The sequence below is a fragment of the Aphelocoma coerulescens genome (assembly GCF_041296385.1).
Source record: "Aphelocoma coerulescens isolate FSJ_1873_10779 chromosome W unlocalized genomic scaffold, UR_Acoe_1.0 ChrW_unloc_scaf_1, whole genome shotgun sequence".
NCBI lineage: Eukaryota > Metazoa > Chordata > Aves > Passeriformes > Corvidae > Aphelocoma > Aphelocoma coerulescens.
This window is the reverse complement of record NW_027184080.1, coordinates 8,239,569-8,259,574: the sequence shown is the minus strand read 5'-3', so window position 1 is coordinate 8,259,574 and position 20,006 is coordinate 8,239,569. Positions and strand designations below refer to the sequence as shown.

At 46.2% G+C, this 20,006-nt stretch overlaps 1 protein-coding gene across 1 annotated transcript in view; it reads left to right on the top strand.

Moving 5' to 3' along the window:
• The window catches only part of LOC138102736 (mothers against decapentaplegic homolog 7-like), a 59,229-nt gene that overhangs the window by 15,837 nt on the left and 23,386 nt on the right, over nucleotides 1–20,006 (top strand). Inside the window, exon 3 of the mRNA XM_069000492.1 lies at nucleotides 647–718. Coding sequence (XP_068856593.1) covers nucleotides 647–718 — 72 coding nt within the window. The remainder of the gene's footprint in view (nucleotides 1–646; nucleotides 719–20,006) is intronic.

Genomic DNA, 20,006 nt, shown 5'->3' with positions numbered 1-20,006 from the left:
CTCTGATGATGGATGGGCCATCTCTGGTTCCCGGAACAGTTATTTTTAGTTCCCAGAATATCCGATTCCTTATCAGATGCGATGTAGATATCAGAGTGTGGTGATCAAGTCGTCATGGTGCAAATGTCCCAGTGATAAGATCTAACCCCACCTAGGTGGAATCCTCACTTATTGTGAGAGAACTTCTTTTAGTGTTGTGAAATTTTTCTCTCAGCCAGGCTGGTGGAGGGATTTTGAAACTGTCTCTACATGGTCTGATTACATTCCAGTTTTATACATAATAGCACGAATTACATACTTTATTTATAACATAATGCATTTAAACATTTTTCGGAGCTCGCTTACATCAGAATGGCAACAACCTTGATCTTTTTACCCAGTGACTTGGGCAGAGACGTGGCAGCCAGTCTGTAATTTTTGCCAGTCTATAATCAGCGTTGGATGGTGATGAAGCATGGTGTGCAGACTTGACTGAGGCAATGAGTTAGGGTGGATGCTTCTTGATGAACTACAGTCTCTGTGCTGGACAATTAGTAATTGTTTCTTGCTAAGCCCTTTGGAATGTGTGTTCTGCTCATGGCATTGCTGGGAGCCTGCAAAGAGCTGCCTATATACTGTTTTTTTTTCTTTGCCTCTGCTCCATCAGATTGTCCAGATTCTGTGCCTTCCTCCACTGAAACAGGGAGAACTAATTGTCTAGCCCCTGGGGGGCTTTCAGGTAAGACATCTCTTTTTTTCCCTTGTGTTGCTGTGACCCAGCCCACTGCGGGGCTGGGGGCGTGATGCCAATCAATACCAGCCCATCCCCTGGATCGAGTTTCCCGAAGAGGCAGACTCAGAGGGTGGGTTGATGGGCGGCTCAGAAGCCTAAGCCGCAGCCCCCCTGGGCGGTGCCTGGGTACAAGCCACCTCCCCCGGTTCGGGAAAACTCCCGGTTACTCGGTTGTTCATTGGTTCTTTGTTATAACTCCCGCCTCTCGGTTTCCCCCAGTGGTTCTTGTTAAATTGTATCCTCCCCCTGACCCTTAACTCATTGGTTGTTTCCCCTTTCACCGCTGTTTTCAAACTCTATACAACTGAGGACAAGCCTCAGGGGAGGATCCCATCGTATTCCATCCCTTCCAAGCTTGTTCGGGTTGCGAAACTTCTGACAATAAACCTGTTAGGAGTCAGATCAGAACAGCCTCTCTCTTCCTTTTGTCTCCGAGCTAACGTGAGCCGATCCCATCGGCTCCTGCTGTGTTCCCTCTGCTGAGAAGCCAGCTAGCTAGCTCAGCCAGCAGCCCTTTTCCTGATGCCGAAGTCGCTTCTGTGACGCACAGAAGTAACGCAGCTGGGCTCTCTATGACCTGGGGCACACCAGAGCTCGTGCTTCGAGCACAAGCACTGCGTTACCCTTGATCTTGGATGCGGGTTGGGTTGACCGAGGGTCCCAACAGAAGGGGAAGTGATGCTGAGGAGTTGATGCTGTGCATTGTTGAGAAAGGCATGCTTGAAGGGGAAATTTGGTTTCATTTCAGTAGCAGTCACATACCTCTCATGCAGAGGGTGTGTTGAAATCCCAGGTGAGGTTCTCCATCCCCAAAAGCCCATATTTCCTTTGAATTCCAGCCTTATGCTCCATTAATTTTTGGATGCAGGCAGGAAGAAGCCTGTTGGGGAAGGCTAAATGATGTTGGCTGCTCATTTGTTCAGATACATGGATTATGGGAACAGGTGCAGTTGTGCCTTGCAGAAGGATTTGGTGTCAAGGTTTCCTTGACTTGGTGGTGGTGGCACTTCTTGTCTCTGGGATGAGAGTTGTGCTTGGGCTTTGCTCCTGGTAGGGTAACCAGTATCCTGCATCTAATGTGTGAGGCTCATGGTGCCTGGGAAGGAAAGGTGACCCCATTTTTTGCAGAGGACATTGCAGAAGGAGTTGAGCTCAATAATCCTTATGGATTTGTTCCAACTCGAGATACTCTATGGTTTTGATAATTTTCCTGTTTGCCATTTCCTTTAGCCTCCAGGTGCTGTTATGGGATGGAGGTTTGGAGGGTGGTTTCCTCACCCCTCTTGGGCTTTGGGTTGGAACAGACCTTTAATGCTCATCTAGTCCAACTCCCACCCCTTTTCCAAGGTGTGATGTTTTCAGCACCTCATCTTCCATCCTGGATGGGTTAAGTCGGTGGGTGGGCTCTGTCTCTACCAGGATTAGAGTGTCTGAAACCATGTACCTGCATGTACTCACTGATGTTTGAAGGTCCTTTCCTTTGTGCTGATGTTTCCTTGATTTATGCTTTATTCATCACCCTGAAACAAATTTCAGAAATAGGTCATTGGTGACTGCATGTACGCATCTGCCCCACCTCTCTTCAGGAATTGCATTTGGTGTGGATGTCTTTAAGTGCGTCTTGTTTGTTTTTATTTGTGTCTAATATATACCTTGTCTGTTATTTGAGAGGAGAGCATATTGTTTGCTCAAAGGCCCTAATGAGAATTAATCAAAAGAAGGGGGAGAGGGAACAGAGAAACTTGTCACCTTTTTTTTTAATACAGAAGACTTTTGGTTTTTGAGGGTTTTTTTGTTGTTGTTATTGGAGCCTATAGCTTTGGGGAATTTAAAAGAAAGAGACCGTAAAAAGAAAAAAGACAAGAAGCAAAACAATAAAATAAGGATGTTGTTAGATTTTATTTTCTTTTTCCTTCTGAAATATACTCATTGCAAAGGGGAGAAGAGAGTTCAGTTCCTCAGGATACCACATGAAATAAGCGGAGGAAGTACTCACTTTTAAAAGGGGGTTTTCTATAAGGGTCAACCTATTGATAGCATCTTGTCTGGCTGCTCTGCTCTCAAAGGGAAGGTGGGAGGTGGGAGCTTGGGCTACAGGAAATAACTTGGCTTGTTCTGGGTGCCTCCTGAAGGCCTCTGGGAAGGGGACCTCCAGCTCCTCAGTAGAGCTTCCTTTCCCAAAAGAAAGCACATTTGGCCCTGAAAATGTTTTTTTTACTTATTATATTTTTATCATTTCATTGTATTGCATTTTTTTTGGTCTTATCAAAGGTTCCTCCCCCATCAAGTCTGGAAACAGAACCTTTTATGATCATTACCTGCTCTTTTTTCCTCCCCAAATGTAATTGTAGCCATTTAATTTAATGAGGAGCTGAGAGGATAGTTGACTCATGAAGGAATACAGTTAACTACCTAAGCCCTGAAACAAAGCTGAATGCTTCCACATGAAAGAGCATTTTCTTTTTAATTTGCTGTGATTTACTGACATCTCCCTTCTGCATGCAGAAGTGCAGAGCTTAAAATTCCCAACTGGAAAGACCCAGTCAAGAAAGGAAAATAAATGCACTTGGCAGCAATGCTCCAAAACTTACTTTCTCATGCTTTTTTTCTACTCCTTCCTGCATATTTTAGTTAGCAGAAGAATGTATTTGAAGAGGGCTTTAATGAGTTATTGGCAGGGTATGTGGCAAGTGCTTTGGCTTGGTCTTATCTAGTTTGGGCAGATGGGGATCCATAATGCCAGTTGGAGAATCCAGCATCCCTCATCCTCTCCAGATCAGGGCTGTACACTCTTCTTGATGCTCCTTGATGAAAGAATGGCTTTAATAAAAGCAAAAAAATGCCAATTTTGCTAGATTTGGAAACTGCAGTAGGTGGCTGAGGAAGAAGACATCATGGGTGAATGGTGGTAGTGGTTTCCTATAGCACCGTAGGCTTTGGCCAACAGTGATGGGCAGTGGATGCTGGTGTAGTAACGGCGTTCAAGGCCAGTAGACCTCTAATGTCTTGAAGCTGGAAGGGCAGAATTTAGTGAGGCAGATTGCTCTCAGCAATGAGAATTTGGGAACGGGGCCAGCCTGGGGTTCACAGCCATTCTGTCGGGGAAATCACATGGGGGGGGGGGGGGGTTGAGAGAATGACGGCAAGAGGAGCATTAAAAAGGGGATCAAAGCGAGTGCCCTTGCAGCTCTCCACAAGGTTCCTTTGATGATCAGGAGTCTGAGATCCAGGCACCACTGGGGTCTCAATCTCTGTCTGGAGGCTGAAAGCAGTTTCATTGATGGATACCAGAGGCACTGGAGGATGTGGGAGGGGGAGCAGTGAGGCCAGGGGGATGTATGGGGAGTGTTTTTCCTTTTCAATAACTGATCTGAGCTGCTCTTTCCCTTCCCCCCTTGTGGATGGTATCTTTTCAGCTTTATACTGGCTAGCGCTTGTATTTCAATGCCTTAGAAAGCCTCGAGCAACCCAGAGAGGCAGCACAGGCGATCTAGCACTTTAATAGCTCTAAAATCGGTACCTGTATCAGCTGCAGAGTAAATACCATCAGCAGAAGCAAAGAGGGAGAAATATAGCTCCCTGCCCGCTCAATTCCCTGCAGTTAGAAGCCTTAAAAAAGGAGAGACAACTACAGATGTTCACAGGAAAAGCTGAGATGAGAGAGAGCGGAGCCTCCCCTCGACTATCCTTTATTCGGAGAAGGGGGAAGGGGAGGACTGGGGGCGGACCCGGGGTGAGCGGCCAATCAGACACTGCTGAAGAGTTTGAGTGACATTGGTTTTGCCCGCGCTTCGAACAAAGGAGCTCGGAGCATGTGGCAGGAGCACGTGTCTTTGGGAGGGGGAGGGGAAGCTCAGAACAGGCAGCAACAATTCCCTATTTTTTTTTCTTTAAAGCTGGGTTGTAACTCTTAGTAACTTAAAGTGCATAGAACAGCAACAGAACAACAGTGCAAAACATAATTGGAATCTATCGTCCCTACAACTCGATAGTACCTAGGATGCCTTTAAACTAGTTCCCCAGCAAAACTCAGGGGTTAGTCAGGACATCTATGGTATGGAGTATCAGGACGAAGACTTACAGAATACAGTGCAGAACCTGAGTGCAAAACAGTGCAACTTAACGTAAGGGATTAACATCAAAATTTGCAGTAGGGGATTTACATGAGGGTGCGAAATCAGGGTCCTTTTTACGGCGTCTCTTCCAGGAGGCAGTTTTAACCTCCTTAATTTTTGAGGAAGTGACATAAGGTTTTACCCATTTCCCTGGGATCCATCTCAGTCCTTGAGGGGTAGATACACTGGCATACCCACGTCCCCAAGTTACAAGTTCGTATGGTCCTTGGATTTTTTGAGTCTCTGGGTCCCGGATCAGGACTTCTGGATTCTCCTTCAGTTTCTGTCTCCCGGTGTTCTGGAAATGACGATAGATGGGAGGGTTTGGATCCTCAAAGGTACCATTCAGGAAGTTTATGGTAAACAGTGCTTTGCTGAGTCTGAGGACAGGTGAGTTGAGTTTGGTGGTCCCTGACTGTTGTAGCAGCATTCGCTTGAGGGTTTGATGGGAATGTTCAACAATGCCTTGTCCGGTTGGGGAGTGAGGAATACCTGTAACATGTCGAAATCCCCACTGCTGACGGAAGTTTTTAAACTCCTGAGAGGTGTAGGCAGGTCCATTATCAGTTTTTATCTCCTCAGGTATACCAAGGACAGCAAAAGCTTGGACAAGATGTTTTTCAACGTCCTTAGCTTTTTCACCTGCATGTGCAGAGGCATACATAGCACCAGAGAAGGTATCAATAGAAATATGAACGTATTTTAATCTCCCAAATTCAGGGAAATGTGTGACGTCCATCTGCCACACTTCACCACTATTAATGCCTCTGGGGTTGACCCCCATGCCCAGTGCTGGAAGCTGTAGCTTCTGGCAGTTGGGACATGTTGCCACTATTGCTTTTGCCTGCGTCCGCGACAGATGGAACATGCGGATGAGAGCAGGAATATTTTGATGATACATGGCGTGGCTCAGTTTTGCCTGTTCGAAAACTTGGGGGAGCTTTGGTAAGTTGGCTGATAGAACTATGTCTGCTGGCATAGCCAGAGCATCAGCTCTACGATTACCCTCTGCAATAAATCCTGGCAGGTTTGTATGTGACCTCACATGCATGACAAAATAGGGGTGCTCTCTGTGGGAAACCAGATAAATTAATTTTGAGAGCAAATCATAAATTTTTTTGTTTGAGATTTCTTTTAGAAGAGCATGCTCAGCTCTAACAGTTACTCCAGCTACATATGCTGAGTCTGTGACCAAATTAAAGGGTTCTTTGAACCTCTCAAATGCTCTAACGACAGCCGCTAATTCAGCTACTTGTGGTGATCCTTGGATTACCTTGATGTCAGATTCCCACTTTTGCGTCTTTGAATTTTTCCATGTGACCACGGACTTCTTACTTTTCCCTGACGCATCAGTAAAAACGGTAATCGCATCGAGGGGTTTTCTGCCTTGAATCTCTCGAGGGATGAAAGAGAATGCCAGATTAAACAGGTCATGCTTTGGGTAATGATTGGAGATTTGGCCTGAGTAACTATCTAATGCAAATTGTAAATTTATATTATTTTGGAGTAGGTGATCTAATGTGTCTGTTGTTACCGATAAGTAGATGCATGCAAAGTCACATCCTGCCAGGGTGCGGAGCCTTTCTCTACCCTTCATGATAATTTTTGCTATTAATTCTTGTGGCTGTGTGATGGTTTTAGGAGGTTGGAGTGGAAGGAAAACCCATTCAGTTATGATGAGGTGGTCCTTCTGCTCTTCGTCCCACTGAAATATGAGGCCGTGAAAGCGTGGTGCCTTCCCTAGAATGACAAGATTAAAGGGTAGGGAGGGCTGATATCCGTGTGCTTGTCTGGTGGAAATGAGCTCTTGTATCTTTTTGAGAGACTGCCTTGCCTCTTCTGTCAGGGATCTGGGGGATGCTGGACCGCCTTCCCCTTTTACTAGGTTTGCAATAGGAGCTACATCCTCTGTGGTGAGTCCTAACCAGCGCCTTAGATAGGTCAGTGTCCCACAGATCTGTTGCACTTCCTCTAATGTTTTCGGGTTATTATTAATGGTGACGGGTGTTGGGGTGATAGAGGTTTCTGTGATTTTGAGTCCGAGGTATTTCCAAGGGCTTGTTCTCTGCATTTTTTCAGGTTGTAATTCAAAGCCCTTGGCCTCTAGGGCCTCAATCACCATGTTAAGTGTCTGCTCGAGATACTGATTATTGGGAGCACACACCAGCACATCATCCATGTAATGTAGGATGATGGCTTTCTCTGCTTTGGCGCGGATGGGAGATAGAATTTTAGCAATATACTCTTGGCAGAGAGTTGGGGAATTTTTCATACCTTGGGGGAGCACAAGCCAATGGTAACGTTCCATGGGGGTTTCATGATTAAGAGAGGGTACAGAAAATGCAAATCGAGGGGCATCTGCAGGATGGAGTGGAATATGAAAGAAGCAATCTTTAATGTCAAGAACGGCTAAATGCCAATGTTGTGGGAGCATTGAAGGTGATGGCATACCTGGTTGAAGGGGTCCCATGTCTTCAATAACTTTATTAACTTCTCTAAGATCTTGGAGTAGCCTGTATTTGTCCTTTCCCGGTTTTTTTATTACAAACACGGGTGTGTTCCATGGGCTGTTAGTTGGAACTATATTTCCTTTAGCCAATTGTTTAGCTACTAATGTTTTGAGTGCCTCTAAGTTTTCTTTTTTTAAAGACCACTGTTTAACTTGCACGGGTTCATCTGTTTTCCAAGTTAATTTTTGTGGATGGCACTCTGCTTCAGTGGCCTGCAAGAGAAAATTTTGATATCTAGGGCTGATATCAATTTTTGTTCCCCACTGAGACATGGCATCCCTTCCCCACAGGGTGAATTTGGTGTCCAGGACATACGGACGAAGAGTTGCTATTTGTCCTTCAGGACCTTCAATTTGGATGGTGTATTTGGATTGCTTTGCAATTTGGGTACCTCCAATCCCTTGTATGATGCCCTGAGATTGCAATTCCCATTGCTCAGGCCACTTATCAAATGGAATGACAGTCACATCAGCACCTGTGTCTATCATTCCCATTATACTGATTTTTTGTGATTTGTGACAGAGCTTACATTCTATTATAGGTTTGTCATTTCCCAAAACCTCAGTCCAACAGATGGCTGGGATATGACCATCTGTGGGCAGGTATTTGGGCAGTGGAATGGCCTGTGCAATGACTTGACCCTTTTGCATAAAGTACAGCGGATATATACATTGTACCATTAGGTTAGAACACCCATTCTGATCCACTTTCATGAGTGTGGGTGTAACCTCTATCCCAGCAGGTGTTACCCGAGTGTCCCCAATAACAAAAAGGTATGTAAAGTCTTGCATGTGGTCCACATTCTGGAATGAGATGGGTATTACAGTCTGTTTGTTGTTGTTGAAATGGTGTGTTTTGGCACAGGTTACCTTAAACCTTAGTCCAGAAGTCCAAGTTGCTTTGTCTGCAGCTCTATTTTTGTCTGAACGCGGAGCTGTTAGGATGCGTTGAGTCACTAGTTTCCCTGCTGTTGACCTGGGGAAACAGTCTTTGGAGAGTTTTTATCAGCAGTTATAATCGCTCTGCAATTGCGAGCTACATGTCCCTTTTTCTGACAACGATAGCATATAAGGTTACCACGCGATTGAGTTTCTCCTGTACCCGTAACATTCTCTACAACTTCCCCAACCATCCCCACTTTTTTTAAAAGGGGAGCAGCTGTGTTCAGCTGCACCTTCTTTGTACAGACTTCGAGGATGGATTCAACAGTAGGAGGAGGATGAAGAGGGAGAGTGAGGATGACCTGTTTGCAAGCATCATTCGTATTTACTTGGAGAAGTTCGAGTAGGAGTGCTTGTCGGAGGTCAGGATTAGGGACCTGAGAAGAGACAGCTTCGCACAAACGGTTATAAAATTGAATAATATTTTCATTTGGCAATTGCCTGATGGTGGTATAATGAGAGTTAGGAGTTTGAGATGGTAATAATGTTAAGGCCTTTTCAGCAGCACGTGTGATTTCAGTAAGAACTGGACGAGGGATAAGCATTGCTTGTTTTTGAGGATTTGCCATATTATTGTCACCAGATAAAAGGTCTAATGTGATACAATTATTCTCAAGGTCCAGGTAATTATCTGGAGTTTGCCACAAAATTTTTAGTAAATCAGATAAAATCATTTTCCATTGCTTTTTCCACATCATAAAATCACCAGCTGTTAGAAGAGTTTGCATCAATGTAAGTAAATCATGAGGTACTAGTAAGTGAGTTGCAAAAGTAGCACTTAAAAGGCTCTTAAAATAATTACTATGCATTCCAAACTCCTTAATGGCCTTGCACAAATCCTTAATATTAGAGTAAGGTAAGGGTTTCCAGTCAGGGTTTGCTACATTGCTAGTAGGAGAGAGTGTAGTAGAAGCAGTTGGAGTTACTTCCTGGTAGCCATGGGTTCCCGGATTTAAAAAGGTATTTACAGGATTGTGGGAACCAGGGACAGGACAAGAGGAAGCAGGGGCGGGGAGTGGAGGGGCAGGGGCGGGGCGTGGAGGCGCGGACACGGCCGGAGGAGGGGAGGGGTTGGGGGCGGGGTTGTGGGAGGCAGGGGCGGTACTTGAGCCATGGGCGGGAACAGAGGGAGGGGTGAAACACGACGCTGTGGGGGTGGGGTTAGGGGCGGGGTCAGATTGTGACGCGGGAGTGGGAGGGGATGGGGACAAGAAGGGGTTTGTGGGGTGGGGGAGAAAGGGATTGTGGGAGGTGTAGTTTGGAGAGGAAGGAACATCGCGGCCGCCATTATTGGAGACAAACAAACTCGAAGAAAAGGGGTTGGGGGGAGGGGTTTTTCCCCGGGCTGCGAGCACATGGCAATGGCTCTCCCTGGGAACAAAGAGATCAGGGGAGAAGGGGTTTTTTTCGCGCGCTTGAAACATGAGGGCTAGAAACTGGGGACAAGGGAGTGGAGAAAAGGGGTTGGGAAGGTCCTGGGACGGGCTCCGGATTCCCGTCCGAGGCAGGGTGCTGAGGAAACACGGGTGAGCCAGGAGGACGATAGCTCTCCTGTGCTAAAAAGCAGTCTGCTCGAGCTGTGTTTACCAGCGTAGGGGAAGAGGGGTCCGGGACAAAGGGGTTGGAAGAGGGTATAAGGGAATTAACAGGGGTTTCTTGCAGAGGCTTTTCATGTACTGCCTTTTTCTCCGGCAAAGTATAACTTAGTAACAGGAGAGGAAAGAATTTTGAAACTCTTTCATCTCCTGCACGCCTAAGAGAGGAAAGTTTTCTCCCCACCTTATCCCAAAATTCAGGAGATCTTATGTCTTCGGAGGTAAGATTAGGAAAGTACTGAAAAAGCCATCCTACAAAAGATTGAACTAGATTTTTAGGGTATTTATGCCCAGTACAAGAAAGGTAGCTTTGAACTTGGTGGTATATTTCTCTATGGTGTGCAGAAACTTCAGATCCCATTATGAAAGCAACACCACAAACCTCAACCCAACTCGCCCAAAAGGAGGAAAAAAAGAGAAAGTTTGAACCGGCACCAGCTTAAGACAGGAGCCCCTAAACTAGCAGGGAAATACTCACCAGAAATCTGGATTTTACCACAGGAAAGCAGGTCCGGAGAAAAAAAACAGGCGAGAAGGGTCTTCTGCTTTCCAGCCGTTTCCTCGCCACGTGGTGTGGGGGAGGTACAGGCTGAGCCTCTGGGCTCACTGTTACGCAAAAAGTAACAGCTCGCTACACAGAGCTGGCACAGCACGACGTGCAGAGCTAACTCCAGCAGACACACAGCTGCCGGGACACCCTAAAAGTCTCTCAGAACCGGAGTTCAGAGATAGCACGTTGGGCGCCAAATGTGGATGGTATCTTTTCAGCTTTATACCGGCTAGCGCTTGTATTTCAATGCCTTAGAAAGCCTCGAGCAACCCAGAGAGGCAGCACAGGCGATCTAGCACTTTAATAGCTCTAAAATCGGTACCTGTATCAGCTGCAGAGTAAATACCATCAGCAGAAGCAAAGAGGGAGAAATATAGCTCCCTGCCCGCTCAATTCCCTGCAGTTAGAAGCCTTAAAAAAGGAGAGAGACAACTACAGATGTTCACAGGAAAAGCTGAGATGAGAGAGAGCGGAGCCTCCCCTCAACTATCCTTTATTCGGAGAAGGGGGAAGGGGAGGACTGGGGGCGGACCCGGGGTGAGCGGCCAATCAGACACTGCTGAAGAGTTTGAGTGACATTGGTTTTGCCCGCGCTTCGAACAAAGGAGCTCGGAGCATGTGGCAGGAGCACGTGTCTTTGGGAGGGGGAGGGGAAGCTCAGAACAGGCAGCAACCCCCCCTCTATTTTCTGTTCTCCTTCCTGGCCCAGGAATGCAATATTGGATAGTCCTTCATGCTGTGCTGGTGTTCTCTTCTCATCCCACCTATGCTGTCTCTTCCCCAGCCATCCCATTCTCCAGCTGATGTACCCCTTGTTCTCCCCGAGGCACTGGCTCTCAATTATTCTTACCTTTATTTTCATTGGTGGTCACTCTATGGGTAGGTAAGGACTCCTTGTTCATGGTGTCTCCCACTGACATGGTTGTACTCAGCCCAGATACTTTCTATCCTCAATGTGGTTAAAAAAGAGGACAAAAATATCCCATTGCAGACAAAAATAAATTCTGTAAATGGGAGACAGAGGGGAGTTTTTCCTGTATTTTGAGCTGACTAATTCTTGGCAGATTTGTTTGGTTATGACTCTTCTTTCAAACAAGATAAGCCATGCTTGGAAAGCCTGGAGGTGGCTGGCCTGTGGTCTGGAGGCATTAGATTGGTGGGAGATGAATTCCCATATGACCCATGGAGAAAGTTCTGTTGCAAGGGTAGAAGTGAGCTGATGGTGCTTGATGGTGTCAATGCTGGATCTCCATGGTATGGTCTCCATCCAGCCCTGGACATCTCCCTCTTGACCCATGTGTGGTGTGAGACTGGTGGCTCTTGGCTGATGGAAGGTTATGGTGCTCATGGTGGGTGAGAAGGTGTCTCTCTTTCAGGATAGATGAATGGTGCTGGATCTGCTGGCAAAGTGAAGCTCTCCAAGAAGCCCAGAGCTGGCCATCACAGAGGGAAAGCAAGATGAACTGGCTTATGTCCTCATCACCTCCACTGCTTTTGTATTTATAGGGGTTATTCATAAAATACCAAACCTGGAAGTTTATCCAGATTTCAGCCCAATCTCGTTGACTTTTCCTGACTCTGGAACTGCCCCAGGCTCTCCTGGAGCCCCAGTGGATGTTGAATGACAATGCTTGGTGGATGCTGGACCAAGCAAGGCTTTGCAAGGCTTGAGGCTGGGAGACCCATGGGGCTCTTCTGCAGCAAGCGCAGCCTCAGTTTCTCCTTCCCAACTCCTCTGCAACAAAAAGACAGGAAAAGACCTCTGGAGCCTGGAGAAGCATCAGCATCACTCTCTTCTCTGGTTCTGACGGTGGGACCTCATCTGGTTTAAGGGACCACTTGGCTGAATGACATTTCATTTCAAAATCACAGGCAGGCCAGAAATGTTTCAGTATGCCTCTGATCCCTGCTGGTATCTGCTCACCAGGGAAGAAGCACCTTGCCCAAATCCAGAGCTATTTGTGCCTCAAAGTGGCTCCTCATTATATAACCCCATGTAAACATGATCCCCATGCAGTTTCTCTGGCAGAGTCCTGCCTGTGTTTTCCCATTTCCCCTCCTTCCACCTCCCTCTTGTACGGAGTTTATAACCTCCTGTGAAATGCCTTTATTTACAAATTGGCATCCTATTATAATCTGAAATTGACATCTTCCTGTGGAACTGGGATTGTATATTTGTCCCAGGGATAAACAATTGCTTGGGAATTTTTTTTTAAGTCACTTATTCTTGGTTTATTTTTGAGCATGCATAATTTTAATTTTTTTTTTTTTTGCTTTGAGAATCACAGGGCATTGAACTCTTTCTTTCCCAGCTTCATTGGAGAGATGACCTCCCCTCCCTGCTTATCTAAAAACCCACCATTCTGTCCTAGAAAGGACAAGGTTATGAGGGGTTAATGCCAAGATGTCAGCAGTGGAGCCTCTGGAACAGAGCAGGCTGCCTGCCAGACTAGGAGCCTCTCAACTTGCCTTGCACATCATCTGACTGTGGCCGACAGGGAGGAGGGAGTTAGGAGCTTGGCACCAACCCTGGGACTCTTGGCTTGGCCACCAGCTCTGGCTCCTTCAGCCTTGTAAGATTTTTTTTAAGGGGGTTCTCGCCCTGCAGGGACCCCCCAGGAACATCCCAGGATAACCCCTCTGCTGCTGTGGAGATGCTGAGGTCATCCTCCTGCTGGCTCCGGGGTCTTCGCTAATTAAAATTCCCCCAAAGCAAATAGGACCCATTTAATAATTAATTTTTAAATGCTCTAGAGCCTTTTGAACCTTTCCTAGATACTCTTCTATGATGGGTTTTAAACAGAAATGATGGCAGAGGTGGTGCCCCCCATTAAATGCTGGGTATTTCAATCCATCCCTGTATAGCTCCATTAAATCCATTTTTCTGGATACTGATAGATTTTCCCAACCAAATGGTCCCTTGAGAGCAGCTGATGATAAAATGCAGAAGAGCCCACCACCAGCAAGTCCTTCATGATGGGGACCACTCATGTTTTATTCTGCAACCTGACACATTTTGGGGACGAACGAGGATAAAAAGGTGAATTTTGGAGGTTAGGTGTCAATTCAGACCATGCCATGCTTGCAAAAGCTGTCCCCATGAACACTGGCAACTAGATCATTGGGGACATTTAAAACTCAATGGGACAAAAACACTTGTAGAGGAGCAGCCCCAGGCTGGCAGGGATGTGGGCTGTATCGTTTCCATCCCTGCTGTCTGCCAGTGGCTATTACTTACACTAGAGGAACCAGTACTACTAACCACATGCATTTCCCTGCTGCCAGCACGGGAGGTGTCTATTTCAAACTGCAGCAGCCAAGACCATAAACTTGCATGCTGACTTAAAACAAGATACATCCCATTTTGGGGTGTACATGGAATAAATGGTGTGTAAGGACTCCCTCCCCAGCCCTAACCAGGTGCTTTAGGAGGGTGATGGGCTGGGCAACGAGTGGATGCCAGGTCCTTCTGCCATCCCCTGCCTGGCTGCCTGCCTACTGTCACAAAGGAGCTTCCTTTCCAGTTTATTTTCAGCACTGACATATTAACCGCTGAGGCATGGTCTCTGTTCTAACCACCCTCACTGTTTTGCCTAAATTGCTTTGTTTTCACCCCTCATCAGCATGCTGAGGCTGTTGGCTTGGCTTTGGTGCTGCCGAGGTACTGGCTGAGTCACAGTTGCTGTTGAGGAACAGGAAGGCACAGAGGAGAGAGTGGCCTGATCCTGCACAGGGCTGAGGTCAAGGAGGGGAGGGAAGGAGCTCAGCAGCTCCCAGGATTTCTGTCCACTTGCTTTGGATTATTCCCTTTGTTCTGGGTTTTTTGTTTGTTTGTTTGTTTTTTATTCTTTAACTTTGTTTAATAAAAGCAACATATTGGGTGTTGCCAGCTGCCTCTTTCTCTGCAGTTTATTTTATTTTATTTTATTTTATTTTATTTTATTTTATTTTATTTTATTTTATTTTCATATTTTTTCATTGGTCCTCCTTTTCTTCCTCCTCGTTCTCCTCCTAATGCAAGAAAAGAGCTTTTCTGGGCAAGTATTGCAGGGATTTTCCATTCTCATCCAGGGAAGAGCGGGGGCTTGCATCCCTTGTACACAGACCTACTGTGGGAGCCACCCCTGAGGGATCTTTGTTGATGGGCTCAAGTTGTTGGGTCCAAAAAGCTTTTTCCAGGGGATTTTGTGCTGTTGGGGATGTGACATGGTGCTTGCTAATAGACAGCCCTTCTCTCCCCTTTCTTTTTTCTTTTCTCTTTATTTTTCCTGGGTTTTTTTCCCCTCCTCTCTTTCAGGTAGACATTTAAATGCATGATGATAACTTTCACCCTGTTAATTAACAGGAAACATTGGATCAAGACAGGAAATTGCATCAGTCTTTTATGAGGAAAGAGCCAAGGGAAAGAAAATACAAGAAAACATAGTTATTAGTGAAAGAAAGTGCTGGGGGAAGAGGAGAAAGAAAAGGAGAAAAAAGGAGGAGAAACACATCCCATGGGCCCTGCTTTTCCAAGGGAGGCTGCTCCAGTACTTGATTTTATTTTTATTATGTCAGAAAAATATTTGACTAGCAGGATCATCTTTACCTGAGTGTGAGCTCCAGCTTCCCAAGGAATCTTTTTTTCCTCATGCTTTTTCTCAGCTTTCTTTCCCAAACTGTGAGGCCTAGGAAGCTCTCGTCTGAGACTAATTTTGGTTTGGCTGCTCAGCCCTTCAAATTGGTCCACACACAGTATCATTATCTTGGTTTTAACTTGCAAGGGGAAAAAAAATCCCACCCTTTTAAGAGCTGGCTCAGCCTTTTTTTACCCTTTTAACCTCTCTGCATAAAAAACTTCCTGGCTTCAGCTCCCCTGTTGGGTTGTGCTGACAATGCCAAAGCACTGTAGGGTGGTTGCAGGACGTCCTGATTATGCTCTCACTGATGCTCCTCCATGTGTGATGGCAAGTACCAGGCTCTGTGGCCTATCATCATCCTCCCTCAGGGATGAAGTAAGATGCTCAGTGAGGTAGTTGCAGGAGGTCTCAGTGATGCTCCTCCATGTGTGATGGCAGGTACCTGGCTCTGTGGTCCTTCCTCATCCTCCTTCAAGGATGAAGTAAGATGCCCAGTGGGGTGGTTGCAGAAGATCCTGGTGATGCTTTCAGTGATGCTCCTCCATGTGCAATGGCGAGTACCTGGCTCTGTGGTCCTTCCTCATCCTCCGTTGGGGATGAAGTAAAATGCCTGGTGAGTTTTTGGTGATGCTCCTTCATGTGCAATGGTGGATACCTGGCGCTGTGCCCCATCCTTCAGGGATGAAGTAAGATACCTGGTGGAGTGCTGGGGTTTGGTGAGCTATCTTTGAGGTAAAGTCCTGGCTCTCATGGACTTTCCTAGCTTTTCCCTGAATTCCTGAGCAGGTGGAAAGGCAAATATTGCTATTAAATGAATAATTCAGAAGCACTTGGGCTGTTAAGCCTTGTTGCAAATATGTACCTATATGTGTACATAATGAATGAGACTATGGATGGTTATATATTCAGCAAAATCTATTCAGTCTATATATATATATATTCAATATATATATATAATATATGGGTATATTCAGTATATAATGAATATATTCTATATATATAGGTTGAATATATTAAATATATTAATTGTATATTGAATATATTTTATATTTTTATAGAATTCTATACAATACATATATAGGTTGAATAGATTTTGTTTGTAGAGCTGCCAAATCTGCATCGATAAGAGTTGGCTTTGTGTTGGAGAAACTCAGGTGTTGGGAAGGTGGTGGAAGTTCAAACATCCTTTACTTTTACAACCAGTGAAGTTGGCTCTGGATCCAATGATTTTCAGTGATGGAAAGCAATGGGTTGAATTTATGTATGCTAAAAATTCCTGGGCATCACTGCTGGTGATGCAAAGTAATACCAGAGGGATTGTATGTCTGTTTGCATGTTAGTGTGCAAGGTGAGGTTTTGAGTAGAAAAGCAGGGAAAATGACAAAATAGTTGAGAAATTAAACCATAAGATGAGGTCCTACTTGCCCACACAGGACAGCTGCTAATGACCCTGTGTCTGGGCTCTGGCAGCACCTTCCCAGGCAAAGAAGACAGAGTAAATAACTCCATAAAATCATCCTTTGAGCAGGAATAAAATAACAGGAGTTTTATTTGGAAAAAGAGTTGGGACCCTGAAGTTACATCACTATGTTTGAACTGATGAATTTATTTTCTTTGTAAGCTAGGCTGAGACTTTTTAGCTCATGATAAGGAACAAACCCATAAGTCATACACAGTGGCCCATAGTTTTCCTGTTCTTTGTCACAGCCAGGCATAGAAAATGTATCATGGGTGTCAAGACCATGAAGCCTTGGCTTACCTGAGATGTTGCACTAAGGTTATTTTCTGGAGCAGCCAGTGTGGTTGGTGCTGGGTTTGCTGAATGGCAGTGCTGAGCCCCAAATCCCCTGGGATTTGTCCCCATGGGAGAATGCTGCTGGGTGTTGGTGAGACCCTAAATCCCCTGTGCTTTGTCCCTGTGGGAGGATGCTGCTGGGTCTTGGTAGTGCCACCCTGGCTGGCAGTGGCACAGTCCATGCCTGGGTCACATCTCAGCCGCTGCACCCAAAAGTGGGGTGGGATGAGCCACAAGGAGCTTTTTGGGTTGTTTTTTTTCTTTCTTAATCTGTGTGCTGCCTACCTGCCCTGATTTATAGCCCAGGGCAAACCTCTGCTGGCCTCCATCTGCAAAAAGAGGGTGCCAGCTCTGCTGGAGCATCAGGAGGGTTAATTAGTTAGTGAGTGCAATATTCTCTATAATTGCTACACATTATTAATCCAGAGCAAAGTGAGAGGCGAGGGGAGGGATGTGTGCATGGTCAAACTTGTGAACTCTATCCAAACACTGTGCATTCTGTCTGTCCATGCCTTGCTTGCTCCCTACCTGGGTAGGGGCTGATGCTGTTTGTCTATTGGTCCATCCCTGGGTGGTGACCCTGCCTGTACACCAGCATGCTTCACTGCCTGATCTTAGGAATAGGCATGATTAGATTATAAAGGCAGACAAGTAATGATTAGCTTTTTCAGTCTGCATGCTGTCTCCAGTCTGGCACTGGGTGTTGTTATTTTCCCCCCTATGTAGGCCCTGACCCTGCATCGACAGAGTATTAGGTTGTAAAGAAAGCCAGGAGGAATGAAGGGAAGGGAGGGAGGGGGAAGGGGGCAGCAGGGAGCCCTTTTCATCAGATCCAGGACTGGAATTTATTGGCAGGAATGCAGTAAATGCTCCAAATGCCAGCCCAGCTAAACAGTTTTCATAATTGTTACAGATCAGGGCACAACAAGCATGAAAAGGACTTTTGTTCCAACTCTGCTTTTACCATGTATTTACATCCCTGTGAGGGATGCTGCTCACAGGGAGCAGCATGGGCGGGGTGAGCTTTTTTTGGTGTGGGAGGGAAGCATGTTTTTATGTCTGTTTTCAGTCTTTGGGGAGAATTCTTGATTGATGTACTGAGCAGAGAGACTTTTTTCGGTATTTGAATGAGAGCGGCAGCGATGCCATGTGTGTGCATGGAACGCATTTGGGGGGGAATCCTTACACACATCTGTGTATTAGATGTGGGGTATGCCCAGCCCCTGCCCTGGAGGGATCTCCGCTGAGATAAAAGATTTCGTAATCACCCAGCAGGACTCCCTGGAAAGGCAACCACTTCTTTGGTCACCACGAGAAAAGACAGACCCACAACCCTTTAGGAGACCCTATGCAGATCCTTTGTAACCCATTGGCCTTTACCGATCCCCTGTATCCCTATAAAAGCAAGCCCTCTGCCCCTGTGGGGCTCAGAGGGAGTCCTCATCCCTGGCTTTCCCCTTCGCCAGAGTACAGACTGACAATAAAGCTACCTTCAGTGCGGAACCAGCCACACGAGCCTCTCGTCTCTCTGGTCTGGTCTGGCCTGGCCTGGAGGTTGCCCTGCAGAGCTGAGCTGAAATCATGAGCTGATAATCACTAAAGAGCTGACAGTCTCTGCACGGGCCCTCCTGGCCAGCAGCTGAGGGAAGACACCGGGCCTCGGGAAGGCGATTCCTTTCGGGACCATCTCCCTGGACCGGTCACTTCTTCCTGGGTCAGAGCTACTGACCCCATTACCAGCTGTAATAATTAGGTATCAGTGTGTATTTTTGTTTAAAACCCAGTGGGAAAATTGAATCCACTCAAGCTGCCTCTTTTGCCCCACCCCCTTCTGATAGTGGAGGAAACACTAGGAGAAATTATAAGATGGAATGACAATTTACTGAAAAATTGCAATAACAACAAAAATATTAATACGAGTATGCAAAAGAGAGCGTTTTTTACCCACAAAAGGGTATTCACCACTGAACAAACAAAAATGCTTCTCGAAGACAGCACCTGGCGTGGTTTCCCAGACAAAGGCAAAATGGCGACTGGCCCTCCACTGGGCCACATGGTGTATGGGAAAACAAAAGTAGTATGTTGGGGAGGCTTGCGGCTTAACTTTCTTACCCCAGCCAAAAACAATGGAAGAAACAGGGACAAGACAAAACCTGGTGGGACCTGACAGGGCTCTGAAACAGGTCAGGGGACCCTTCTCCTGGGCCTGACTTTGCTGGAGCAGGACTGGAGTGCTTGGTGGTTCTGTCTGTGACTTGGGCTCTGGCTGCAGCTATGGCAGCTGCTGCAGTTGCAGCGGCTGCGGCTTGGGGTCCACACGGCTTAGCTGGGCTGCGCTCCATGCTGCCGCTGCTCTCTCCCTTTTCTTTTTCTTGGAGCGGTGTTTTGGGCTCACCAGTGCTGTCTTTCAGCACCAAACCAGAAAAAATGTGGCTTGGAGAAATGGGAAAGGGACTGCCAGTGGCAGAGAGGAGCTAGGTCCACGGGGCTGACCCCAAAACCTGAACACCCCTCCCTTGAGCCCAGAAAAAGATGATGACCCTTCTGCCCTGGCTTCCTCCTGCTGAAACCATGCCACCGCCATGATGTGCTAGAAACTCCACCCCTTTTCTCTATAACCATGACAATTTGGAAATCTTAGACTGCTCTGCTTCAGTTTTTATTAAGGTCTTAACAAGGTTTTTAACTTGCCACCCACACAGCTACATGTTGTCAGTGGAGAGCTGTGGCTTTCCTAGGGACTATATCCCTGCCCTCCCAAGGGCATCACTGGGTACTAGGCAACCTTGTGACAGTGGAGCTTTATTTTTCATTTCAAAAGCTTTTTAAAGTCTTCATCTGTTGGAATTGTAAAAGGGAGAAAGGCCCCGGCTCCGGCCGGGGGAGAAAAGCAGTCCAAAACCAATTTGGCTGATAAGCGCAAAACTCCGTTTGTTAGCAATCCAAAGGCACTTATATAGTATACCAGCTTGTTAACTCCTAAGTGGCTTAAAGCTTATCAAAGCGCATTTCTACTTCTACCTAATTGGACTTACATTGGCAAGTTTCTATTAGTTATGTTATGATTAAAAGAATTCAAAGTTTACCTCCCTTCTCTGGGTCTTATCTG